The sequence below is a fragment of the Heloderma suspectum genome, chromosome Z (genome assembly GCF_057233095.1).
Source record: "Heloderma suspectum isolate Gila_16-S chromosome Z, 16-S_ref, whole genome shotgun sequence".
Taxonomy (NCBI): Eukaryota; Metazoa; Chordata; class Lepidosauria; order Squamata; family Helodermatidae; genus Heloderma; species Heloderma suspectum.
This window is the reverse complement of record NC_139476.1, coordinates 2,448,642-2,476,637: the sequence shown is the minus strand read 5'-3', so window position 1 is coordinate 2,476,637 and position 27,996 is coordinate 2,448,642. Positions and strand designations below refer to the sequence as shown.

The 27,996-nt window shown below is 46.9% G+C and overlaps 1 protein-coding gene across 10 annotated transcripts in view; it reads right to left on the bottom strand.

Moving 5' to 3' along the window:
• Positions 1-27,996, bottom strand: part of LOC146333492 (scaffold attachment factor B2-like) — a 67,300-nt gene that overhangs the window by 20,099 nt on the left and 19,205 nt on the right. For 3 of the 10 annotated variants that reach the window (XM_084825750.1, XM_084825751.1, XM_084825752.1), the window contains 10 exons: positions 26,925-27,073; positions 25,047-25,138; positions 24,207-24,343; positions 19,191-19,484; positions 18,055-18,192; positions 17,128-17,167; positions 15,102-15,214; positions 13,225-13,337; positions 12,067-12,133; positions 1,402-1,715 (listed from right to left, as the gene is read on the bottom strand). In XM_084825750.1, coding sequence (XP_084681876.1) covers positions 1,402-1,715; positions 12,067-12,133; positions 13,225-13,337; positions 15,102-15,214; positions 17,128-17,167; positions 18,055-18,192; positions 19,191-19,484; positions 24,207-24,343; positions 25,047-25,138; positions 26,925-27,073 — 1,457 coding nt within the window. The other 7 variants (XM_084825759.1, XM_084825753.1, XM_084825756.1 and 4 more) reach the window with 4 other exon arrangements.

Here is a 27,996-nt window from a genome sequence, read left to right as displayed (position 1 = left end):
CGTCACTCTCACCACTACATTTCAGGCCCCACCCCTTTTGCCTTAGGCTCCGCCCACCCCTGGAATGCGGCCCCCGAGAGCTTCTCTGAACTAGAAGAGAACGGCCGGCAGAGTTTCCCCAGCCCTGCGCTACCGGATCCTTCTTGTCCTGTTCAGAGGAGGTCTCTTCAGAGCCAAGCGCCAGCAGGTTTGACAGCTGAACTAAGACGCGCCGCGTCCAGAGTGGAACATCGGGAATATCAGAACCTGCCTTTTACCTGGTGAGGCTCTTCATCCAGCTAGCCCAGTTTTGTCTACTGGCTCCAGGTCAGTTCTCCAGGTCTTGGGTAGAGAAGGGTCTTTTCCATCACCTCCTACCTGATCCTTTTGAACTGGAGAAGCCAGTTAAAAACGTAGGAAGAACACAGAAAGTTTCCTTCTGTTGAGTCAATGATTTATCTAGCTGCAGCGACTGGCAGGGGCTCTCCAGACAGGGATCTTTTGAGACAGGGGACTTTTCTAGCCCTACCTGGAGGAACTGAAGCTGGGACCTCTTGGGTGGAGAGCATGTGCTGTACCGCTGACTTACAGCTCTCCCCTTAAAAATAAATCAAGTCTCCAGTCCCCATGGTTCTGGAAAAAAGGGTGGGTTTAATAGGAACCTAGGAAGTTGCCTTATGGCAGGTCAGGTTCTTTGTCCCTCTAGTGGTGTCCGCACTGACTGGCAGCAGTTCTGTGTTTCAAACAGGGGCCTTTCTTTCCCAGCCCTACCTGCAGGGAATTGAACCTGCAACCTTTTAAATACGAAGCAAGTGCTCGAACACTGAGCTATGATCTATTCAGTCAAATAATACAGGAAAATAAGAAGCTGCCTTAAAGAGACACAAGATTTAAGGCACAGTGCTTAGTGGTTAAGACGCTGAATTGCAGACCGGAAGGTCGGCAGGACAGCAGTTCGAGACCCGAGTGCCGCGTGACGGAGTGAGCTCCCGTCTTCAGTCCCAGCTCCTGCCAACCTAGCAGTTCGAAAGCAAGAAAGTGCAAGTAGATACATAGGTACCGCCTCGGCGGGAAAGGTAGCAGCGTTCCGTGCACCTCGGTGTTCAGTCATGCCGGCCACACATGACCACGGAAGCGTCTTCGGACAGCGCTGGCTCTTCGGCTTAGAAACGGGGATGAGCACCGCACCCTAGAGTCGGACACGACTGGTTGGGGACACCTTTACCTTTACCTTTTTTTTTGCTATGCATGTTTAGACAGAAAAATGGCTGGCTGAGACATGCTGGGATTTGCCGGCCCTTTTTTCTGTCTAAACATGCATTGGATTGCACCTTTATTTGTCCATTTCGCCCAGTGTTGTCCACTCTGATCGTTTCAACTTTCCAGGGTCCCTAGGACAGAGACTTTCCCAACATATGCTACCTGGTCTTTTTAGCTGGAGATGCCGTGGGTCGAAACTAGGGCCTTCTGCATGTGAAACAAGGTCTCTACCACTGATCCATGATCCCCCACCAAATTTTAAGTCATCAAATGAAGCCACGAGGAGGCTTAAACAAATGGATTGGTATTGAATGAATGAATGAATGAATGAAGTGATGGCGTTTGGATATTCGTCTTGTCGTTGCTGCTTCTGTTTCTGGTGGTTTCTTAAAATGAAACTGTAGCCAAAGATACAGGAACTTGCAAAGACCGTAGCAGCTGTGAGATTTACGAAGGAGCCAAGATCACTGGGGCAGCTGAGGGAAGAGAGAAAATTGCTCACCATATTGTCTTAAAAAAAATACCCCCCAAAAGGAGAATTAATAATAATAATAATAATAATAATCCTTAATCATTTGGCAAGGCTTACATAATCAACAACATATGTCTGACAGTGAACCCTGGACCTGGGCTTGGAGAGTGGAATCTGCTGTTTTTCTTAAAGCTAGGCAACAGCCCTGGAACATGGAAAATGAGAATACGAGGAGAGAAGAGAACTGAGACGCAGTTGCTCCCCCATGTTTCAGACCACATGCGATGGTTCTCCCTCCCTCGGCAGGGCACCAGTTCTATCCTCCAAACAATTACTGCAAGCATTTGCAAAACCTTCTGACCTTCAGGCAAAGTATTCTGAGATCTAATCAGTGGCCACAGAACCAGGGCTGACAAACAGGTTCGAGAGATGGCCCTCCCGGGTCTGAAGGGCTCTCCTTTGTCAGATGACCTGATAGCAACAGCCCAGTATGAAAAGCCGCCTGATACTTTTAATTTCCCAGGATGCCATGGTGCTCTGGAGCATTTGGGGGAATTTAAAATGGCAGCCAGCTTCCCATGGCTGCCAGGCAAGCACTCGGTGAAATGGGCAAGTGGGAGGGGGCCGTAACGATTCCAGCACTGGTGGGATCAAGTTCGGAGGGCGACATCCATCTTGTACAGAACTCTGGAGCATTGCAAAGGATTCTGACAAGCCTTCTAGAGCGCTACCTTACTCTGTATCAGGCCCACCGAGCTCAGTATTTTCTATAACAGTTCCTGGGGTTTCAGGGAGGGGGGTCTTTCCCAGCCCTACATGGAGAAGCCAGGATTGAACTGGGAACCTTCTGCATGCAAAGCAGGGGCTCTACCACTCAGCTACTGTCTTTTCCTTAGCAAAAAATGAAACGATTCTAGTCCTCAAGATTCTGAATAAAGAGCTGGTTTATATAGGAAGCATAGACTTTACAATGATTGGTGGCCACATTCCAGGGTTTCAAAGAGGGGGGCTTTTCCCAGCCTTGCCTGGAGAAACCAGAGATTGAAACTGAGACTTTCTGCATGCAAAGAATGTCCTCTACCATTGAGCCACAGACCTTCCAAGGTTTTCCCTCATTTTCAGTGTCTTAGCTTCCTGCGCAGGGGCTTCAGAGGAGGGTCTAAACTTTCACGAAGCGGCAGCTTATTTCATTCTGAGCTTGAGAGCTTTTTCTGCCTTCGTGTTCATCGGGATCTGTCTCCAGGAGGCACTAGCCATATTTAACCAATGACCAGCTGCTAACGGCCATCCTCCAGTTACCACTAGTCTCCGCCTACATTCTAACAGGCTCCAGCCCATGTTTGGCCCCTTGGCTTGCAGGGTCCACCCTGAATCTTGCAGTCTGAGCCTCAGGAAAGGGTAGTAACTTTCAACCCCATGTATACCGAGGCCACAGCCCAGAACATACCCCAAACTACTACTGCTGGGGTTTTGTTGGGAACGTTTTAAGTATTCTGGACTTAGCTACATTTTAATGGCATTTTCTGGCTTCCTTTAAAATCAGTCGGAAGCAGTCATTTGTGTTTTGATTTGTTTTAAGTGTGCTGTAGCAGTTAGAGTGTTGGACTAAGACTCAGGAGATCCAGGTTCTAGTCCCCACTCAGCTGTAAAACCCCTTTACTAAAACCTTGGGCCAGTCACCAGGTTGTTGTGAGGCTAAAATGGAGAGGAGGAAGATCATGTAAGCTGCCTTGGGTTCCTTGAAAGAGGAAAAAAGGCAGAATATAGATGAAATAAATAACTTTAAATGATATTGTATGTTTGCTTTTATTATTGCAAGCCACTCTACCTAGGGCAGAATGTAGTCTTGAAAGGCGGCTTAGAAATACTTAAAATAAACACTCCCACATAGCTTCACATTGCTGGGGAACCTTGGTAGAAGTGGAAGCCCGCTGCTTTCATCTGCCTAATTTACGGCATGCAATCCTACACGTGCCTACTCGAAGGAAGTCAAATTGAGTCTAATGGGACTTGCTTCCAAGTGAGTATGGGATCGCACCCTTACAGTATCTAAAGAGCATCCAGTGTCATAAAGCAAAGTAAAACAACAAAACATTAATACCAAAAAAAAACAACAACTCCCAAACACAAATCCAGTTAAAACAGTTGTCAACAAGTGTAAAACGAATTTCAAACATGGTTGACTAAAAATAGTCAACAAACGTCAACAGGCAGAGACGGTGTTTGGACTGTTCTGTTGTCTATCTATTTCGCCCACTCCTTTCAGCCCAAATGGGCCCTCCGAAGGTGGCTAACAATAAAACCCATAATATAAACCCACAATAAATTAGTGGCAATAGCCATCTGAGCAAGCTGAAGCAGAAGGAAAGGAGACAGAAACCAGGCTGTCCCACCAGCCCAGGTGAAGGACCCCTTGCTTTCTTCCCCTCTTCCCTCATTGTCCCTTTTACCTTTTGTGCTGTATCTTTTTGGACTCTATGCCTGCAAGCAGCATCAGGTTTGTTTTTATTGACTGCATGTAAGCCGGTCCAGGAACCTTTTTTGTCTGGGATTTAAAAAGTCAAATAAGTAAATAAAAGCAGAGCACTAAAAACAAAAACAAAACCTAGAGCCACCTAAAACAGCATGACAACATAAGACGTTGCCTTACACCAAATGTCACCATTAGCCCAACTAACTCAGTATTGCCTGCTCTGACTGGCAGTGGCTTTCCCAGGTTTCAGATGCAGGTTTTTTCCCAGTCCTGCATGCAAAGCAGGTGCTCTGCCACTGACCTACAACCCTTCTGCTAAACATAAACGCACATTCCAGTTTTCATGGTTCTGAACAAAGGGCCCAATTCAGATAGGAACAAAGGAAGCTGCCTTAACCTGAGTCAGCTCAATATTCCATCTAACTTGGTATTATCTACATGGATTGGCTCTCCATGTTTTCAAACAGGATCCTTTCCCAGCCCAGACCGAATCTTCTGGGACCTGCTGCCTGCAAAGTCTGCGCTCCTCACTGTGCTACAGGTGCTGCACTGAAGGACCAGGTTCATAGCCTCCAGGTGCTACTGGATTTGGCCGTTTCGTTGCAGGCCTCAAGGCACCCCGGTGGAAAAAGCTGCTTTTGGGTGGTTAAGGGTGGTGTACCGGCTATTCCTGTGGCTAAACACAGTCTGGCCACCGTTATTCATACTCTGTCCCCATATAGATTGCTGCAATGTGCTGTATGCGGGGACTGGCCCTCGGAGACTGTTCAGAAATTCAGGTAAGTACTAACTGGGGCCAGGATTATGGAAGACATCGTACAGAGTCCAGTTTACACAAGATCTTTCAGCAGGGGGGCTCATTAAATTGGGCCACCTCCTGCTTGTCGTTTCTTAACATTTCCCCCTCCACACATACGTTGCTGCAATATGGGCAGGGTTATGTGTACTCTGCTGTTAACCCCCCCACACACACACAAACAAAATTTTTCAACTCAAGTACATTTTGCAACTTCAGCCCGTTCACCCCTTTTCTTCTTGATTTGCATTTGTTTTTTAAAGTTTGACATCATTTTATTCTCTTCTCTTGTGTGGTAGAGGTGGGGAGAAGCAAGGAGGTTCTGCAGAACAATGAATCCATAGCTCCATCCACTAGAAATCTGATTCAACCATATCTCCAGCTAACTGAAATGCCCACCCTTGCAAGCAGAACTTCTCAGTCGGAAGGCCTAGAAACTTGTTTTTAAAAGGATAGCAGAGATTCTCAGGAAGATGAATTCCATGCACAATAGTACATTCTGCATTTTTTGCCCCTTGCACAGAATCACTGCACACTGCCCTAAATATTTCAATAGCATCTTGACCCACCTTGCAGGGTTGTGGTAAGGCTGACCAAACTACTATATAACCTGTAACAGGGCTGTAAAATAAGAATGTTGCATATGAGGAGGATGAGGAACAAGGAAAGGCCATTTCCCCCTGGACTGCAACAGAGAATGAATTAAGGAACTTCTGTTTTACTTCACTTGCATCCTTCGTCCTGTTTGTTGTTTGTTTTGTTTTTGGAAGCTCTCTTGAATGACAACCCTTTCTGCAGTTTGATGAAGTAGCTCAGCTTGCTAATGCGTCTGTGGGGAGGGGAACTGGAGAGAATTGGATTGTTCTATACTTTGCTTGTGTGTGCATGCGCGCGCAGACACACATACACACACATTTTCATCGAACTAGATTCGTTGATCCAGACTGCCATCTGATGGTGGATAAAGACAATACAGTGGGGGGGGGGTGTAACCAATTGGAGACACTCAGAAGGAGATGAGGTCATTTGGTTTCACTGAAGGCTGGTTCTGTAGTCACCAACTTTTTGCACAAGAAGAGGAAGAACTATGTCCTTGCAATGGGGTAGAAGCCATCGCTCAGTGATACGAGCAGCTGCTTGGCATGCAAAAGGTTCCAGGTTCAAGCTCTAGTATCTCCTGCCGAAAAGGGATCAGCAAGCGGTGGGAAAGATCTCTTTCTCTCCCCACCCTCTGCCGACTCTGGAGGACCATGTCAGAATAGACAAAACTGAGCTAGCTGGGCCTGGTATAAGGTCTCTTTAAACCAGGGCTTTTTAAAAAAAAACACGAGGACTGGAATCTTACTCGATATTTAGGGGAAGGGCCATAGCTCTGTGGTAGAGCACATGTTTTGCATGCAGGGTCTAATCCATGGCATATCCAGTTAGAAGAATCAGTGAGCAGGAGATGGGGAAAGACTCCTCTCTACCTGAGATCTTGGACATCTGCTGCTAGCAGAATAGACAATTCTGTGCTGGGTGAACAAATAGGCTGACCTGAGATTAGGTAGCTTCCTGTACATTATTTAATGGGAGGAGCTGAGTAGCAGAGCCCCTGATCCCAGTTCAATCCCCACATTTCCAGTTAGAAGGCTCAAGTAGCAGATGACCTTACAAACCACACACACACACACACACACACCCCATACACACAGTCCCAGAAGATCCATAGTAGGAGTGTTGGAGAAGTCCGCAATGGATTCATCTGAGTTCAGATTTCTATCTGACCACCTGCACACTCTGCATCAGACTATCTTCTTCCAAGTTGCACAGACAAAAATTGGGAGGGATAGCTAATACTTTGGAAGACAGAAACAAAATTCAAAGTGATCTGGATAGACTGGAGTGCTGGGCAGAAAACAACAGAATGGCATTTAATAGGGACAAATGCCAAGTTCTGCACCTAGGAAAAAGAAACCAAATGCACAGTTACAAGATGGGGGATACGTGGCTCAACCACACTACGAGCGAGAAGGATCTTGGAATTGTCGTCGATCACAAGCTGAATATGAGCCAACAATGTGATGTGGCTGCAAAAAAGGCAAATGCTATTTTGGGCTGCATTCATAGAAGCATCGCTTCCAAATCCCGGGAAGTACTAGTTCCCCTCTACTCAGCACTGGTTAGGCCTCATCTGGAGTACTGTGTCCAGTTCTGGGCACCACACTTTAAGAAGGATGCAGACAAGCTGGAGAGGGTTCAAAGGAGGGCAACAAAGATGATCAGGGGACTGGAAACAAAGCCCTATGAAGAGAGACTGAAAGAACTGGGCATGTTTAGCCTTGAGAAGAGAAGACTGAGGGGAGATATGATAGCGCTCTTCAAGTACTTGAAAGGTTGTCACAGAGAAGAAGGCCAGGATCTCTTCTCGATCATCCCAGAGTGCAGGACACGGAATAATGGGCTCAAGTTACAGGAAGCCAGATTCCAGCTGAACATCAGGAAAAACTTCCTGAGTGTCAGAGCAATACGGCAATGGAACCAATTACCTGGGGAGGTGGTGGGCTCTCCCACACTGGAGGTGTTCAAGACGAGGCAGGACAGCCACCTGTCAGGGATGCTCTGACTTGGATTCCTGCATTGAGCAGGGGGTTGGACTCGATGGCCTTGTAGGCCCCTTCCAACCCTACTATTCTATGATTCTATGACTCATGGACCTTTTTTCCTTTTACTGGGGGGGGGGGGGGGCTTGTGCAAATTTGCACTTGCGCTAATGGAGCTATTCTCATACACCCATAAAAAAATGTGATTTGATCAACAAGCGGACGACAGAATGAAAGACACGTGATAATCTGCAAAACACAGACAGCATGGATTTAACAAAATCCTTACATCCCCAATGCGTGGTGCCCAAGGCCAGCCAAATTTTTTTGGAACTGGAGACAGAAAATCCCAAAAGTTCCACCTCTCCTTTCCTGGCTGTAAAGGTACAACAAGTTAAATAACCATTTGCTGTCCTTTCATGGGAACATAGTAATAGTAATATAACCCCAAATCTGTCACCTCATTCTACCTAACGGCAGGGCCGGCTCAGGGTCGGATTATTTGTCAGCCTTAACCACTATCGTCTGGCAACCCTCCATGGTCATTTCAGGCAGAGGGGGTTCTTTTCCCAACTCCTGATCCTTTTAAAAACTGGAGCTTGAACATGGAACCTTCTGCATGCAAACCAGGAGCTCTACCATGGAGCTACGCTTCTATCCATATAAGCTACATTATACTAGGTCAGATTATTGCTCCATTTAGACCACTATTATTCAAAATGGCAGGGCCACTGGAAGAAGTATTTCCCAGGTCTGCTACCAAGTTCCTTTTACCTGGAGACCCTGGGGGTGGAACCTGGGATGGCTCTTTGCATACAGATCACACACACACAAAAGCTACAGTCCCTCTTTCGCTTCGTTCTGACAACTGCACATACAATTCCCTCCCTGAGCTGAATTGAAAACTGTTTCAAGAAATCTTGATAGCACAGTTCTACTTCACAAGGATTTTTCCTATACCTAGAAAATCCCAGGATTCTAAGGGAGGAGGAAAAAGCCTAGCTCTGACACGGAGTGACCCTTACTGAATGTGGTTCATAAACGAACAGAATTCTTCAAGTTGGAACATGGAAGCATACAATTAAAAAAAAAAAGAGTAATCCTGCAGAAGGCATTTGACAACCAAACTCCAGCACGTTCTTCTAGACTTCCTGAAAAATTAAGATCTTGACATCAATCCAGATTGTTCACGTAAACCCATTGCACATTCAGCATTTAGTATCATACATTAGAACAAGAAGGGGGGGGAAGCCTGGGGACCTCTTGATCAAGGTTTCCTGGGGGACAGTGTCCTGACTGAAGAGTGTTCAGAACCCAGGGGATAAACATCTTTCCAGGGTTAGCCAGAGAGAGCATTTAATCCCACATCAACTTCCCCGTACTTGTTGAGGTCACTGGTGTGCCCCCAACATTGGTAAGCCAGGCAGTGACTGGAGAAGGCGGCTTTTCTGGTGGTGGAACCCCACTTACAGAGCTCCCTCCTTGAGAGAGAATCACCTCGGCGCTAGGTGGTTGGTTTTTTTTTAATGCTCGCGGGCTTTTTGAAGTTTCTCCCTTAATCTATTTTAACTGACACTTTATGGCTGGTTTTATGATTTGAGTTTATTTTGCTATACTATGAACCCTGTGATACCTTTGGCTGAAAAGAAATATACAAATATAAGAAATAAAATTGCCCTTTTTCTTCAAGGTCTAATTCAAGGTGCTGGACTTGAAAAGTCCCAATGGGTTCAAGCCAGAGGTACCTCAGATCCCCTCCTTCCATGCGTTCTCCCTCATGCCCCCAAAACTGCCAATGAGCTTTGGGTGATGGGAGGTCTGTGGCACCCTGCCTCAGGTATTCCCTTCCCAGGAGTGACCACCTGGCCACCTCCCCGCCTTGAAAAAATAAACTAGTTAAAAACAGCACTTCGCATTTGGTGGAACAGTTTCGTAAGAACATAACAGCCCCGCTGGATCAGACCAAGGGTCTGTCTAGTCCAGCATTCTGTTCAGTGGCCAACCAGCTGTCAACCAGGAACCCACAAGCAGGACACGAATGCAACAGCACCCTCCCACCCCTGCTCCCCAGCAACGGGTGTATATAGGCTCACTGCCTCTGGTACTGGAAGTAGCACATGGCCCTCAGGACTAGCAGCCACCAATCGTCTTTCCTTCCAGGAGTCCTGCTGTTGCTGGCTTATGTTTTTGCATCCTCCACCCCCGATGATTTTATATTTCATTTATTCTAAAAAGCTTCAGCACAGTATGGACTACTTAGCAAAGTACAGATTTTCAGGACAAATGAAATGCTCAAGATGGTGGCATGGTCCGGGTGTATCTGCGTGGGTGTATTTTGCCAGACCTCCTGGTCCCAGGCCCACCCAGGGCATTTCCACTTAAAAGAACCAAGGAGCAGGTGAGAGTCATCTCTACCAAGGACCCTGGAAAGGCACAGCCAGTCTTGAGACAATCCTAGGATCGACGGACGAACAGTTTCATCTGGCATGAGACAGCTTTCCTACAGTTTCCCCTTGGCTTCTCCACCACTTTTTATTTCCTCAAGTTCCTCCTATTCAGGCTACATCTGACTTTTTAGCCATCCTGTCCCTCAACACTCCTCCCTGGCACTCCTGATTGCCTCCTTGCAGGATATACAGCCTCTCCTGATCCTAACCAGGGCAGTTTTCAGGGCCTTCTGTTGCCTCAACACCCTACCTCCTCTGCCCTTCTTTTCAAGCTCCATTCTCTACCTACCCTTCTTTCTGTCAAGTTCTTCTCTCTCACAGACTGTCTACTCTACATCCTCCCCTTCAGCCTCTGAGCTCCCATTTAATACCTGATACCTTTTCATAGTCCTCGGCCATGCTGTGCAAGTTTTTAACCCCAGCCAAACTGATTTCTTTCCCTTCCCTCATGGAAGATGGACTGCAAGATCTTCTAAATTCTCTGAGCCTTCTGAGCCATCACAGCAGCTCGGCCAATCAGCATCAGAGATGTCACCAACAGAAGCGTGATACAATACAGCTTTATTGTTTATGGTAAATGGAATGTTTCCTCCGAAACAACTGAGTACTGTCCAGATAAGAACATGCTGGGGCAGGGGGGAGGGTAAAAACACACACACTTGAGTTCACATCATATGCAAGCAATGAGAGGGTGCTGTGGTTTTCTGTTTCAGTGACAAATGTCCAAGGCGATGACCAGGGAATGAAATTCAATGCTGCTGCCACACGGCATGAAAAAGTAAAGAGTCTTCAATAGCGCCGAGTGAAACGAGGGTCACTGGGTCGGTCCGTTCTATCCTGGCTTGCAAAGCCGCTCTGCAGACCGGCTCCTTGTGCGGCTGGGTTCTGGGCTCCACCTTGCATGAACCCTCCAGGCCTACGGAGGGAAGTCAAAAGATGACGTTCTGCTGAGGTCCTGCAACATCCTGCATTTTCTTGGTCAGAGGCCTCTCTCGTTTTGTGGGCGGGCTGCATTTGCCCAAGAGTGGATCGATTTAAAATCAAAAAGAAAAGGGCTTAAATTCAATCACTCCATTTAGTTCCCAGCTTTCTGATTTGAGTATTTCTTGAGCAAGGATGCACACAATTTGTCCACAAGAACAATTAAAATGTATCTGTTTGCAACTGGACGTTGCCTTTATAATGCCCAGGAGCATGATCCAAAACCTCTAATTACACAACACACCTCCACGGCTTTCACAGCAAAAAACAACAACCTACTTTGCTAAGGGGAATTGTGAAATGAAAGCATTTCGCTTTGGCTCTCTTGATACACAATCAAGGACACTAAAGCAAGATTACTGACAGCCTGCTTTTCAGGAGCAACGATGGGTAATTGCCCTCTGGAAAAGGGTACTGCTCACCGGGGGAGACCCACATACTTGCCCCCTCCCATGTGGTTGGAGTTTTTACACACACCAGCAACATGGGATCACACCACAGGGAAGCTGTTCTCATGGCCTCAGGCAACTGTTTGAAAGGGGCTGAAATAGTCTGTTGTCAGATCTCGCTCCTGTGCAGTCAAAGAGGGCAAGGCATGGACAGCAGGGAAGAAAAGTGAGCCATCCAAAGTTTTTTGCAGGGAGCTCAGGGGAATACAATTTAACCTACCCTGGCTTAAACAGGCTTCCCCAGCAGAGCCGGGGTGGGGGTAACACAGAGACTGAATCCCTGCCTTGCTTCCCTCAAGCCACCAGTTCAAGACCCACGGCTGGCTGGAGTGCCTACAAGCAAGAAGAAAGCTCACACAGAGCCCCAAAGATAAAATCACAGAGAGTGCCAAAAGGGGGCCTGGAGAGAAAGACAAACCATGGAACAAACTATTCAGAATGTGGCCAGATGCTGCATAGTTTGTGTGCTCCTTTTTTCAGCTCCTTCTGAACATGCCGGGTTTTCCTCCCGAGGTTGCAAAGTTTCAACCACGACCCAAGTTCCCTTCAAACTGACTTCTTGGTGGAGAGAACCGGGGCGGGGGGGGGGGGGGATGGACACAGTGGGATCCTTTAAGTCACTCTTACCCTGATATTCCTCCTCTGTTCATTCCATGACTAGGCCCCGTCTGGCTGGGAACATTCCTCTCACCACCTAACAAATGAAAAGGAAAGGGGAAAGCGAGTCACTAAGGGATTCTTGTACTTTTTAAACCCTTAGATGGTAGGAGTGGGAAGCCAGGATGGTCTACAATGTCTTTAGTCTTATGCAGGGCTCAGCCCATAAAACCCTATATGGCACAGTGGTCAGCCTCCTTTTTTCTCAAAGCGCATGGGAACCAGCCATTATGGAGACTTAGATGTTTTTGTCCACTATGCCTAGAACTGTCTACTCTGAGTGAGGCAAAGAGAGGTGTCTTTCCCATCACCTGCTACCAGAGATCCTTTTCTGACTAGAGATGCCTCTGGTTGGATTTAGAACCTTGTGTGTGTGAAGCCCAGTGTTTTACCACAAATCTGTGGTCCCTTTCCCTAAATGCTTAAATATGATTCACACTGAAGTACAGTACTAAGAATAGTACTGTATTGCCATGGATCAGGTTAGCTGCGAGGCTGATGACTGAGGCTCATTATAACTTGGGACTTCTTGGTCCACAGACTAGGGATGCTGGAGAAATCCATCTGGGGGGTGGCGTTTGATGAATTTTCTCCCCCCCACCCCCGACTTCATTTCAGTTCCCGCTGGGGCTTTTCTGGGAATTTTGCACATTTCGAGGAGAAGGTTCTGCAATGTGTACAAAACACCACCGAATTTGCACAAAATACAGCTGAATTTGTGTAATTTGCATTGATTTGGCTGAAATTTTCAAAATTTGAGCAAACTGAAGAACCTTCCCCACAAAATGCATAAAAAGTTCCCAGAGTTTGAGGAACAGCCCACAGCTCAGCTCACAGATGCAAAGCAAATCATACACACCATGGAACTCCACTGAGCCAAAGAAGAAACAGATTTCCCAGCAACAGACACCCCTACCACAGTCCTGACGCCATGGCAAGAGGAGTCGGGGGCAGGAGTCCTTTACAGAAAGGAAAGCTACCAAGCCACTACCCTAACTTTTGCCATCAGAACCTGAGGGGCAATTGGCTCTGAAATGCAAGGCCCCACCCGAGTTTACCAAAAATGTTTAGGAGTCGGACAGCAGGAATGTCCCGAAACGTGCTTGCGAAGAGAAGCCAGGCTCCTACCTTGCCATCTTTCATGGTCCCGTCCCATAATGCCTCCATCCAAGCTGCTTGGCCATGAGCGATCTTGATGGCCCTCAAGTTTGCGGCTGCGATCTCCCCAGTCATGCTCATCACTGGATGGAGAAGAGAAAACCCCAAAGGGAGATAAGATGTGAGGGATTGAACCTGGGACCGTCTGCATGCAAAGCTGTTCTACCCCTGAGCTATAGCCCTTCCCCTAAATATGTAATATGATTCATACTGAAAGTGGATCCTGCACTAAGGCTGCCTCTCCTGGGGCAAAAATCCACAAGCAGAGGAAACAATGGCTCTCCTAACAATGGGTGTTGGAACAGGGACGGGGCTCCTAGGTCAACCCAGCCAAATCTCTCTGCAAAAGACTCTGTCTCCTACTAGACAGAGTGGGGAGCACCGCAGTGTCTAGAAGGCAACAATGGGGAGGGTGAAACATTTCTTGATCAAATTCTGGAAACAAAACCCTACGAGGAGCCCTATGAGGACAGACGGAAAGAACTGGGCACTTTTAAGCCTTGAGAAGACTGAAGGGAGACAGGATAGGCTCTTCAAAGACTTGAAAAGCTGTCACAGAGGGGAAGGCCAGGATCTGTTCTTGATCGTCCCAGAACGCAGGACACGGAATCATGGGCTCAAGTGACAGGAAGCCAGATTCCGGCGGAACATCAGGAAAAACTTCCTGACTGTTAGAGCAATACGACAATGGAACCCATTACCTGGGGAGGTGGTGGGCTCTCCCACATGGAGGCATTCAAGGTGAGGCTGGACAGCTCTGGGATGCTCTGACCTGGATTCCTGCATTGAGCAGGGAGTTGGACTCGATGGTCTTATAGGCCCCTTCCAACCCTCCTATTCTATGATTCCATCATTGACTTAAGATTCCTGCATTGAGCAGGGGGTTGGACTCGATGGACTTATAGGCCCCTTCCAACCCTACTATCCCATGATTCTACCTCCCTCTCTCGAAACTGAGTTACTTCAATGCCAGAACTGTACACACAGAAAGGAAAGAGGCGTGTATGCATGTGTGGATGTGTGTATATATGGCACACGGGGAAAAACTGTGCAATGCAAAACAGATTCAGGACAGAAGGAAATATTTCTTCACGCAAGTAATTGAAATTTATGGAACTCACTGTCACAAGACATCATGATGGTCACTGTCTTGGAGGATTAGGGAAATTCATGGAGAAAGGGGTCTATACAGACAGCTGTTACCCAGCAGCAGCTATTACAGATTGGCTCTAGCAGATTGAGTTAAGGGAAACAGGTCTGCCATCAAGTCTGCTGAGAAGCCACGTGCACTGGGCTCCTCCCACCATCAACCTGGTAGCAACCATTCCATCAGGCTGCAGCAAAGGGAGAGAAGGGAAACAGGGCCGCTGCCTCGGCTCTGTGGAGAAACCAGCAACTTCTGGCTCCTCTCTGCTGGTCATTATAGGAACTGTTAACTGAGGACTAGTGCCCGAGCTTGCTTTTTCCCCTTTCTCTTTCCCAAAGCCTTTTGCTTTTGTGTTGTGTCTTTCAGATGGCAAGCCCAAGAGCGAAAACTGTCTAGTGGCTGATCTTTTTAAAATGCTGTGGAACGGGAACGGGGGGGGGGGGCTGAAGGCCGGTGGTAAAAATCCTTCTAATGAAGCAAGGATGGTTGTGAGCTTCAGGCTGGCCATCAGGCCATCCTTAGACCTGATTTCTCCACCTTTAGCAAACCGTTCAGACTCTCTGGTTTGTCAAGGGGCTCAACAACAGGGCCAGTGCCGCATTCTGCAATGCCCAGGGATCCCAGGAGGACCTAGCTACTTCCCACTCTGGAAAGTGCCGCCACACACAGCACACAACTGTTTTCTTTGACGTACACTCACCGGGTCTGGGGCGGCAACCCACGCCCCTTGCTCAGCCTCCTCTCGGAACCGTAACTCGCCCAGCTGTCCCGCGAGTGGCGATCGGGCCCCCCATGCCGTTCGTCAGGATAGTGCTGAAACGGAAGGCTCCGCAAAGTAAGGATGAAGCTTTGCAATGCAAAGGGTTAGCCTTAAAAGCTGAAGCAGGGCTGTACCGACATGGGTGGCCTGATCCAACCTACAGACTGCCACTGCTCTGGCCACTACTCTAGCTGGAAAAGGTGTAGTTCGCCACCTGGCTGCAAAGACAGATTACATGCCTGAAGGGGGTCCACGTCTTGGAAACTGGTGGTGCCAAATGGACGTGCCAGCCCAACCTTGAAATGTCCACAACAGGCATTTCTCCAGCCTCCTTTACATTTTCTCCGTGCCTGACAACATGCAGCAGATCATGCGAACCAACTGCTGAAAAGCTCCCCATTTGTTCATTCTTGTAACGAGTTATTATATTGTTGTGCCTACATCTGTGGTGAACCCACTTTGGAGGGCAGTAACTGAGGGTGGGTACAGAAATAAAATTGAACTTGACTTGGGGTGCGGAAATACCTAATTTCATGGTCTGACCTGCAATGGCTTGTTCACACACCCGAGCCAATGCTACGATTGCCAAGCGACGTACAAGCATGTGAAAAGGGTGAATATGAACTCTGCAGCTGGGAATCAAGTAAGGGGTGTTGGGCTTCTGCTTGTCCAAGGTGTGAGCTATTACTGTTGCCCTGACTTTGCTCATCTTTGTAAATTGATACGTACGATCTTCTGCTACTCTTTGCTTCCATGGGTTTGGATTTTTTTTTTTTTTTACTCTTATGTTATCATTGCCTTTAATTATGGTCAGTCTTGGTTTTTAACGTTATTACACAATGCTTTGAGCAGCTTTTTAGTGGGAAAAGCAAAGTAAACGTATTTTTAAAAAATCTAATTTTATGCATAAAAGCAAGAGCCTTTGAAACCAGAGAAACCAGTGAAACCAGAGAAAGAAAAAGGCCGGTCTCTTCAGCAGTGGGAACTACTGAAGAGAAGCGAGAGGAAGCCAGTCTTTAGCTATGCACACAGCTTTCTTTTATGGATCTCGGGTTTATGATGTCTTGAGGTCCAACTTCAAGACCTTTTGGGTGTGGTAGAGCCAACATGAGGGGAGCATGCCTTGCCAAAGATGACTTCAAAATGGCCCTACTTAAGCCACCCCTGTGCAGCAAGCCCCAAGAGTTAGCAATCCCCAGGAAAATAATGACCTCTGAATGGCCCTCATATGATGAATCTCACAAGCCAGCACAAGTCACAGGGTGGTCACTTCATTTTATTTGCTATCTGTTTCTCCTTCCAAGAGGAAGGCTGGAGGAAGACAAAGAATTCACATTGCCTGCTTCACCCAGGGTCAGCGGTCTTCAAACTTCTGCTAGCCAAGGCACGCTTTTTTACCCCTCGGTTAAATTCAGAGGCTACACTTCACTTGTATTCCTGACTGGATTTTCAGAGTGTGCTCAGAACTATCTGCCTTCAGAGGACACTGCCACCACACTTCTATTTCTGCATAAGTCAATTATCCGATGTAACCCTGCTACATCGAGGGGCTGAAATGCTCCAATCACACGCAATGCAAAAATGTGGCAGAATTGGCCCTCCCTATCATGAGTGCGTGGAAGGATCCAACATTACAGCAAGAATCGTGCAGAGAGGAAGCAGGCTGCTCCCTCTATTGCCATGTGCTCTGGGCCTGCTGCAGCCATGCCCAGCCTGATATACACACTCTGGGAACTCCCAGACTAGATCATAAGGTCGTAAACCAGAGCCAACCTGGTGCGCTCCGGATTTGCTGGACTGCAACTCCCATAATTCCCAGCCAGGGTGGCCACTGGGAATTCTGGGAGTTGCAGTCCAACACATCTGGTGGGGGCCAGGTTGGAAAAGGCTGCCATAGGTCACTGTCGGAGCCTTCTGGGGATGGTAAAGACATTTCAGACAATGACACTGCTTAATATGTGCATACCTGTCCATCTCGATCTGGCACCGTCCTTGAACTGTCTCTCCTGTGGGGGAAAGGAAGGGAAGGAATTCAACATTAATGCACATAGGTGGGGAAGCCTTGGAAACAAGTTGTGCTGCTGTAGGTCTTGTTAGCTGGGGATAAATCAACAGGAAAATTGTTACTACCACCCTGGCAGCTTTCTGGAGATCTGGCTTATCAGTGCTGGGACAGACTGACGTGGCAATTCTTGTGGACTGATTGGAAGGCTAAGCCGACATGTGCCACAAAAGCTTCATTCAATCTCCCAGGAACATGGTGACTGATAGTTCTGCACGCTACACAACAAGAAACTAAGCCATTCCTGGTTCTCTGCTTTCACAACACCCAAATACCACTTTCACACGTTTGGGGAGTACACCGAAAGCTGTAATCGCAGTAAGGCAAGAACCCAACAGCTTTGCAGCCAAGGTCAAAAAAGAGAAGCTTCCCATCAGTTCTAGGAACAGAGGAAACTGGCCTGATCCAGGCCAGACTCTTGATCTATCTGGCCCAATATTCCCCACTCTGACTGGCAGCAGCTCTCCAGCGTCTCTGGCAGAGAAGGGTTTTCCCCATCACCTGCTACTTGACCCTTGTAACTGGAGATACTAGGAATTTAATCTGGAACCTTCTGCATAAAAAGCACCCACTCTACCACTGAGTGATGCGGTCCCTTCCCTAAAGGGCTTGGACAAGGTTACCCAACAATAAGAACATTAGCGGGTCCAACGGGGGCTGTTCTGATCCAAACCGCCCATGGCACTGAAAAAAATGCCCACTGGAGAAGCCTTCCTGAACATGGTGCTCTCCAGATGTTCTGGACTACAGGTCCCATCATTCCCAGACTGCAAGGCCAAGGGTTTCCTCAGTTTCCAACGAAGCAGGAGACAGAAGGGAAGACATTGCTACCTGTCCACTGCATGGTCCAGGTATCGACTACGATCTCTGTGGTCAAAACTGTGGAAGCGATCTTGTCGACTGAAGTCAGAGTGGTATCTGTCCTCCATGGCCATCCGCTTCACCTCTGGCCAGTACGAATCATCACGCCTGCAAGGGGAGCATATTTGATAACTCTCTGGATATTTGACTGGTAACTGCTGACTTGGTTTTGTTTAAAACTTTTATTGTTAAAAACGTATTGAAACTCCGCATTTTAAAGCCTCAATATAAAGAGCAGGGGATGAAAGGAGACTCTTACAAGAGGAGAATGGATTACCCAAGACTGTATGTTATTTTACATTCCGATACTGTATGGTCCCCACACATTCTCAAAACAATTTTTGTTACATACCCCATTTTACCCATAGCGCCCATATTAATTTGCTTAGAACAGCTGTGTCCCATGATCTGAACACATCATCCTCTTAATGTTGGTGTCTGAGGATTCCTTCAGTATTTAGCATTTATTTATTTATTTATTTTATTGCATTTATACCCTGCCTTTTTTCCTCTTGCAAGGAACCCAAGGTGGCTTACATTATCCTCCTCCTCTCCATTTTATCCTCACAACAACAACCCTGTGAGGTGGGTTGGGCTGACAGTCTGTGACTGGCCCAAAGTCACCTAGTGAGCTTCCATGGCCGAGTGGGACTAGAACCCGGATCTCCCAAGCTCTTAGTTTTGCCACTACATGACGCTGGCTCTCTCAATATATCGATCTCGTTGTCACAATCATACAAAAGAACATCCTCTTCAGGTACTGTCTCTTTCAGTAAATAATGGCTGCTTCAGATACCTCATGTCTGTGCTAGATTCTGGCTCACGTGGGTGGAAGAGATGCTCTGTGCGAGTGTTCCCAATGATGGATAAAAGTCCCGTGGAGACACAACGCTAAGGAGAGGAGTTGCAAGGACCCTTCAAGAAGGGGCAAGTTAAGATTTCAGCAATGGTATGCTGAGAGAAAGACACACACACATGCACGCACCAGTCGCAGAGGCTTATTTCAACCTAGACGTTAACTATATCTAACTTCTATGTTGCAACTAGTAGTGCCAAAGAATTTGAGTCCTGCTCAGACTCCCTGGGCCACAGCCCAACTCTCTCACCTCCCGTCGGGGTCGTACGGCCGCCGCAGTGTGGAGCGGCGTTCCTGCTCATAGCGCAGCTGTTCTTGCTGTCGCCGCAGCTCTTCCCGCTCCCGCTGGATGCGCTCCTGCTCCCGCCTCCTCTCTTGCTCGATGTGCAACCGCTCCCGCTCCAGCCGCTCCCGCTCCAGCCGCTCCCGCTCCAGCCGTTGCCTTTGGAAGTGGAGCCGCTCCCGCTCCCGCTGGAGCCTCTGCCTCACATCCCACTCTTGGGCGGCCTGGATGCGCTGCTCCCTTTCACGCCGCTCACGCTCCCTGCATTCAAAGGAGATGCAGCTTTTCAGGAGAACGAGTCACCCAGCCAGACCAGGAAGACTGAATAAAGATGACGCTTAGGGAGCATTTCAATACGTATTCATGAACAATCAGCTGGATTGTATCAGGGACAAGTCTACTCTGAAGACTGTTCAGAAGCTGCAGCTTGTGCAAAATGTGGCAGCCAGATTAATAACTGGGACCAGAAGGTCGGAGCATGTAATGCTGATTCTGTCCCACTTGTATGGGCTGCCTGTATGTTTCCAAGCCCGATTCAAGGTGCTGGTTTTAATCTATAAAACTTTAAATGGCTTGGGACCGCAAAACCTGATGGAGTGCCTCCGGACCCTACCATCAACATCTGAGGCCTTCCTCCAACTCCAAGAGAGGCTCAGAAGGTAGCAACAAGGGAGAGGGCCTTCTCAGTGGTGGTCGCCTGACTGTTTGGAATGATCTCCCTACTGAAGCCCACCTGGGGCCAACACTGTCGTCTTTTCAGCACCAGGTTAAAACTGTCCTATACTCCCAGGCATTTCATGGCACATGATGGGGCATTTATGTCAGCTGTCTTTAACAGGTCTAGTATTTTATTGAAATTGTTTTCAGCTGTTTAAATTGTTTTGAATTTTTATATTGAAATTTTATGCTGTATTTTACTATCTTGTATCTGTGGTTTGGGATTTTGTGAATTGCTGTGAACTGCCCAGAGAGCTTCAGCTATTAGGCGGTATACAAATAAAATTAGTAGTAATGACAACACCCTTGTAATATATATAAAAAGATACCATGTCCCATGTAATCCAAATTCTGCAGCCCATACAAATTCTGCAAAATAGCAAATCTGCACTATCATTTCTCTTATTTTTATGGCCCCCACCTTTCCCACTATTTTGCCTTTTAGTCTTTTTATTGTGCATTCATCACACAAGTGAAAGATCATTAAGACACAATAAATCAGGAAAATAATAATATTCAAGAGTACAAAAAACAACAGCTGAATAAAAAGTAGGAGTATAGGAAAAGAGATAAAAACCAAGCAACATCATGATATAACCAAATAATTATTATTATTTAGATCCATACTGTTCTTAGTCTATCGAAAGTTAACAAACAGCATCTAAACTATTTCCAAAGTTGGGGGGTCGGGGCTCTTAGCTGAATGATTCATTATTCCAGAACTTGATCATATTCACCAGAAATATGAAGTGGGCTATTTATTTATTTATTTATTTATTTATTTCATTTTTATACTGCCCAAGAGCTGACGCTCTCTGGGCAGTTCACAAAATTAAACCCACAAAAGACAACAGAAAATACAATATAAAACATAATAGATTAAAACTACAGCATAAAAATACAACCAGAGTAAACCTAGCAGCAATGCAGATATTTAGAGGCAATTTTTGAAACTGCTCACGGATTTAAATTAAAGGGGGACATGAAGTCATCTTGAGATCCCACCAGGATGTTTATGGGACTAAAGAAATATCAAACTCAGTCATTAACTTAATCACATACAGTGGAACCCTATTCATGCCTACTCAGAAGTAAGCCCCAATGAGTTCAATGGGACTTACTCCCATGTAACCCGAGTCTTACCACTTAACCAGTTACACCCAGATAAGCATGTATAGCAGCCTTCCCTACCTGGGTGCCCTCCAGATGTTTTGGACTACAACTCCCATCAGCTCCAGCCAACATGACCATTGTAGTTGAAAGGCTGGTGCACGGGATTTCAGTCATTAGCTAATGAATACATTTCTACACCCCCACAAATGTCCCTACCCTGATTCTGGCAGCTCCCAATGCCTTAGAAGGAGGGTTTCTGGTGAACCCTGAGCTTCCTTGAAATCCAGTTAGAATCTCTAATGAGAGGATCAGAAAGGACAGTCAAGCTCCCCTGAGAGATAAACATGTCTGCCTGCCACTGAACTTCCCATGCAATGTGCAGTCCACGTTCGAGGGCAGGCAACCTTTTTCGCCCCAAGGGCCACATATAATGCCGGGTCAGGGACCACAGAAAAGAAACTGGCTCTGCCCTCCACACCCACCCATTACCTCCCCTGGCTTTGGCCAGTGGAACGTTACATTAGGGAAAAAAACGAAGAAGACCCAATAAGCATAGTATCTCGCTTCAGAGGGGGCCCAGCAAGCACATGGGAATGCCCAATGGGCTTGGCCCACACCCTGTGGTAGCTGATGGCACACCACAAAACGCTACCCAGAATGCTCTGCAACAGCATTCGTAGCAAAAAGAGGACACTTTGGCAAGCGAGCCAGGGTGGAGAGTGTTCCCTGAAGGCAGAAAGTCAGAAAGCTGCTACCTTCAAAGAAACCAAGAGAAAACGCGAGATCATTCACGCCCTAGAAACTCCAGCCCAGAACTTGCAAGGCTTGACTGAGAAAAATAAATGGAGCGGGCGGGGAAGGGCCATGATAGAGACATATGCAGTAGTAAATATATGGGTAGTGAAGAGGGTGTGGAAAGAGAGGGAGAATTTTACAGAGGAGAATGTAATAATTACTTGTCAGAAGAGACAAAAAGGTATGCTGGCAACATTTAATCAGTAGAACACAAAAGAGCTTCACAAACCAGGCTATGCGCAACTGGTTAAGAGGCAAACGCACTGCGCTCTTACATAATAAGGGGACCTTTAAAATAAGTACTTGGAACAATGGGGTTGGCGGTGGGGAAATATGCAGGAGACTTCATGCTGAAGCTGAACAATCCCCATTAAAACCGAGCAGATAGCACGGATGCCAATGCAAGTGACAACGGCATAACAGATAATGACAACGGAGCACAAAGTCATCACAGGATAATGATCTCTGGGCTGCTGCGCAAATGCAGGAATATTTCAAATGGCAAAGGGGGTAGGGGGGAAGAGCAGCTCAGTACTGCATCCAGCTGGAACTCTGTGCGTGACAACCAAGGCGGAATAAAATGTATTTGCCCACAGCTTCTGTCACGGAGAGGGAGGAAGGGAGTTCTTCAGGCTCTAAGAGCTAGAGTTTGCCCACTCCCAGACACGACATCTCTCTTTGATTGTGCCCTCGCCACAATGTGGCAGCTGTGGAGCTACGCTGAAGATTATGCCCTGTGTCACCACGCCAACATCGCCCACAGGTCTGTAGACACAAGCACATCTCCTGAAATGACACCCACGTCCCCTCGGAAGAAATGCAGCAGGCCAACAGAGGGGCTCTTTGGTCATTTTAATGCCTGCTTCTGTTCAGAACACTGGTGGTACACCAGAGGCAGGCTGAAGGACAATGGGATCCACTGAAGTTTTCCACTTTCATTTTTTTTACACAATAGCTACAATTAAATCGTAAGCATATTTAATATTTGTGAACCTCCCGGAGAGCTTCAGCCATGGGGCAGTATAGAAATGCAATTAATATTAACTCTGAAATCCCCACTGTGTTCTTTGGGGCTTACTCCAAAGTAAGCGTGTACAGCATGGCTGCCTAGGGGATGCTGGGAGGTGCAGTCCAACTCCCCCAGCCAGCATAGTGGTGTAGAAGTTGCAGTGCCACCTGAAATAACACCCTTGGTATTAACACCAGTCAGGAACAGTGTCTCTGAACCACCAATGTGGGGCTCAATAACCGGCGGCCTCAGGCCCCATGCAGTTCCTGAGGACTGAAGACTTCCCACTACCCAATTTTCAATCCAGAGACGTGGAGGGAGCAACAGCTGCAGTGCTGGGCCTTGCCTGCAGATTGCTGTGAAGGCTGAGGTTCAGCTCTGCACCAATTCCTTTTTAAAATGGTTCTTCAACAAAACAAGTTACTGACCAGGCCAGGTGGAATCCCTGTAGTTGGTACATTTATAACTTCCCCAATTTACTTCTGGTATTAAGGGAACAATTCAACGTGCTGATGTTAACCTTAACCCTAAACGGTTTGAGTTAAGCCCTAAGCAGTTTGGGGCCAGGTTACCTTAAGGTCTGCCTTCACCTGTATGATTCCAGCCATGTGTGTGCCCTCTGGGAAGATACAGGGCTTTCTGAGTGGTGGCACTTATGATACACTTGGCCTTTAAGAGGTCCTTGAAAATGTGCATCTTATAAATTCTTTGAACAACAACATCAACAGCCAAAGGAATAAACAAAAATCCCTACTGCCTTATCTAGACAACTGAGGGGGCAGAAAAAGACAGAAACGTTCACTGTTCCCAAGTTTAAACTTGGGAGTTGCTGATCAAGCCTGCACTTCTCGTGAAAGGCAGAGCCACGAATGAGAGGGGTACCTCCCCTTCCAGGTAGATACATATTTGCTCTGACTGGCCCTGGAAGAGGGAGTTAACCATTTGCTGTGCCAAATATCCTGCTTTCAAGGCAGGTTGAGCAAGGTAACCCACTGGGTTCTTCCTAGATTTGTGATTCTATACGGAGCCTCTACATTCTTCAAGGAACATAACTGATTAGGCTTTTCAAAAGCCCGAGCAAGAGAACTGATGGTGCACCTTTCCTAATGTTACACAGCCCAAGGGCGGTACTTCCAAGGGCCTTCTTCAATCACACAGACCTAGCACAAGAACTGCAGCTCTTAGTAACAGATAAAACAGAAGAGATCTGCATTTTAAGGATGGAAGCTATTAGAAACACCTGCTTATGTCGACAGGGAAGACATGTTTTCTGCTCATGATTGTCTGCCATTTTTGGAAAAACAAACTCTGTAGGAGGAGCCGGGGGTGGGGGGTGCATTTCAACCCACCTTCGCCGTTCTGTCTCTCGGATTTCTCGCTCTCGCTGCCTCTGCCGCTCCCGTTCCCGCTGCTCTTTGATTTTATCAAAAGACAGAATATCTTGTTTCTCTTTGCTCTCTGACTTGCGCTCTTGGCTCTTTGTGCTCTGAAAAGGGGGGGGGGGATAGCATAGATTGGAAATTGTGAAACAAAAGACTAGACTCCAGCGCCTATCCTCGAGCTGTAAGGATGAGCACAAGAATTACGCCCACTGTTGCCTCCCCCTCCCCCAGAGGTGTTGGAGCAACCCATCCTAACATTCAAGGGAGGGCTACACATCACCGCCTCAAGTGGCATTTGAGAATGGAAGACCAGACCTATCAGGTGGGGTCAACAGTCCATCTAGCCCCGTATGTGAAAACAGAGAGGCGCCGATCATCATAAAACCTTAGAACTGGGGGTGGCTCTCCAGATGCTATTGGACTCCGACTCCCATCTGCCCCAGCCAATGTGGGCAGGGATGATTGGCATTGTAGTCCAGCATCTGGAGGGCCGCAGGTCCAGCTATAGAAGCAGGATGTTAATGCATATATCCTGAAATGTTAATCTCTAGACCCACTCCTCTGCTAGCCAAGCAGGAGTTCCTCAGCCAGAAGGCACACCACCCCAGGCTGGCCAGAGCCCACCCACTTTTCTCCTGTGATTCCATGCCAATACACAAGTGTTGCTGAGTCATGTGACTTCTGCTCACATATAGGAAAGATGTGTGTGCTAATTTATTGGAGCCACAAGAATGCTGAACGATGTGGCCCTTCCCTGCTTTTTGTCCCACTGACTTTCAGGGACCGAAAGTAAAATGGAAGACTTACTCTCTCTTTTGACGTGGTTGTGGTTTTCACACTAATAACGGGCTCTCCTTTGGACTTATCCATGACTACCGTCCGCTCAGTTCCTTGGCTTGCTGTGTCGACACAAAACAGTGACTTATTAGGTATTCTGATTCTCAAGAACTGCAGAAATCAGGCAGATGTCTCTTAAAATACAAATGATCAATCAACTTTTCAAATTCCTTTAAATATCTGAGACAGACAACAACGTGGATGCAGCACCAGCAAGTTTAGCAACCCTAATACAATGCTCTGACTAAAGTTGAGAGCCAAAACAGGGGATGGACATGCCTTTCTCTATCTTGTACTTGACATAGGCTGGAGACAAAGTGATTGTTCCTAGCAGGGAAAAATACATATTGAGAGGATTCCTCTGACACACTCACGCGTGGAGGACAGTTTCCCAAAGCTCCAATAGCACCAGCACTTTTAAAATTGGGGAACCAAGGGCCACTGGGAGGCCACACCTCCTGCCTCCCAGGAAGTACATCATCAAAAGGGGGAGACCAACCTGGTCCTATCCATCATCCTGAGAGGGAAGAGCTGCAGGGAGCTCACTCCACCCCTCCCTGCTAGAAAGAACACGCAGCTCTAACTGACAGTTCCCTCGGACTGCAGACTCTGGCCTCATCCATCGGCTGGAGAACCAAGGGCCACTGGCAGGCTGCACTCCCTGTCTCCAAGAAAGAGCATTATGGCAAGGGGGAGGCCAACCTAGTCGAATGCATCTGTCAGTGATGTATTTGCTTTCCTTCCCCTCCTCATTCACAATCCCTTTTCCTTTTTTGTTGTGTCTTTTAGATTGTAAGCCTGAGGGCAGGGCCTGTCTTAATATTCATCTTTGTAAGCCACTCTGGGAGCCTTTTTCGTCTGAAGAATGGGGTAAAAATGCCAATAATAATAATAATAATAATGACAATGACGACGACTATGGACACTCTTCAATGCCATTCCTGAAAAGCTTACTTTAATGAATAAAAGTTTACCTGCCCTCAGATGTGGTTCCGTAACGTGTCTCTGCATGCATCACTGTTCTACACCTGCCTCTTGACTGGATGGAAGCAAATCTAGAGCAGTGACTCATGTGGAGACACAGCAAGTAGCGCCTCCCAAGGGCAGGCCACTCCACTGCATCAGGACTAAACGATCCTTTTTTTATGTATTACATTTGCATGGCTGCCCAACAACGGATATTCTCAGGGCGGCTTACACATAAATAACATGTTAAAAATAGAAAATAATTCAAATAAAAAGCACAGCATAAAAAACCCTTTCCTTCCAATAGAGACAGCAGATAAAGCAATTAGCAGTTCAGATTAAGTCATAGTAAAACAGTGAAAGGCCTGGGTGAATAAAAAAAGGTCTTCAGCCAGAGCCAAAAACAGCATCAAGGCATCACACCCCAATCATATTGGATGCAGAGATGCGACAGGCTGATAGGAAGGAGGGAAGGCCAGAGTAGTATATCATGCAGAGATGTAGCAGGCAGCCTCCTCTAAGAGGCTTTGACTTCCCAGGAGCTTTTCAAGGGTTTAATGGCACAGCAACAGCTCTCTCACTGCACACAGTAATGTGGGAACTACTGTTGCACCATGCATGCTCACAAATGTTTTTATTAAACTACCAGGACTGACCTGACCCCATCCCTCCTCTACCAAAAGCCTTGGATTGGTTGATGAGAGCTCTCCAGCAACACAGAGGTGGAAATCCTCCACCTATAATTTTTCCAAGGCAGGCATGAGATTATTTGGAAAGCCTCTATATCACACTATGATTTCTAAACCTCCCACACATTTCTAAACCTCATCAAGCTCACAGCAAGGCCTTACTAAAAAAAACCCAAACTGCTGCTTTATTTACCAGATTTAACCGATCGTGAACGGCCCGAGGATCCCATCTTGTGTTCCTCTGTTTCTTTTCCCCCTTTTTCTTCTGCCCCATCTTTCTCTTCCAACTGCTTGGGATCGTCCTTTTTGTCTGCTTTTTCTTCCTTTTTAAGGCTGACAGACCTGCAAGCAGAACGAGATGAGCACATCCCAAAGTGGCCAGATACACACACACCACTCAACTCAAAGCTATTGAAATCTAAAGGCACAGCTAAAATGAATAACAATGTCAACTAGAGCAAGTGAAGAACTTCCAATGAGGTGAGGGCCTTCTCAGTGGTGCCCCCCCCATCTGTGGAACAAGCTCCCCGATGAGGTCTGCCTAGCACCAACTTTGTTATCTTTTTGGCGCCAGGTTAAGACCTATCTCTTTTCCCAGGCATTTGGCAGCACGTGATGAGTTTTAATCGGTCCTGGAAATGTCCTTAGTTATTACTGACAGTTCAAAGTTGTTTTTAGTTATATGGTGTTTGTCTATATTGTCTGTGTGCGTCTACGTAAATGGCTTTTAAACTTTGCATACTGTATTTAATGTTTTAATTTCTGTAAACCACCCACAGAGCTTCAGCTATAGGGCAGTACAGAAATGCAATTATTATTGAGTATTATTAATAATAATAATAATAATGTCTTTTAAAAATACTTCAATTTGTATTTTTAATGCTTTTATTGTTTTTATTTTGTATCACTACATCCTTTTTTCATCTGATTTGTAAACAGTCCCGGAAACTGATATTAGAGGGCAGTACTGAAGTGATTAAATATATAAAGCTTGATGTCAAATATATAGAAGCCATTTGGGGGGATTCCAATACAATGAGCTTCCCATTCTTTAAAGCAGGGATGGGCAACCTGTAGGCCTCAGCTTAATCTCATGCGGGAGGGGAGGGGGAGAGGAGGGGGGAGGGAAAACAAACAGGAGCAATGAAGGGTGGTGGAGAAGTCCTCTGCAAATGATCTATTCAGACTCAGATGAGGATGGGGGGGGGAACTGCAATAGACAGAGCAATGAAGTGCCCTTCCATTCTGCAAGTGTGATCAGTTCA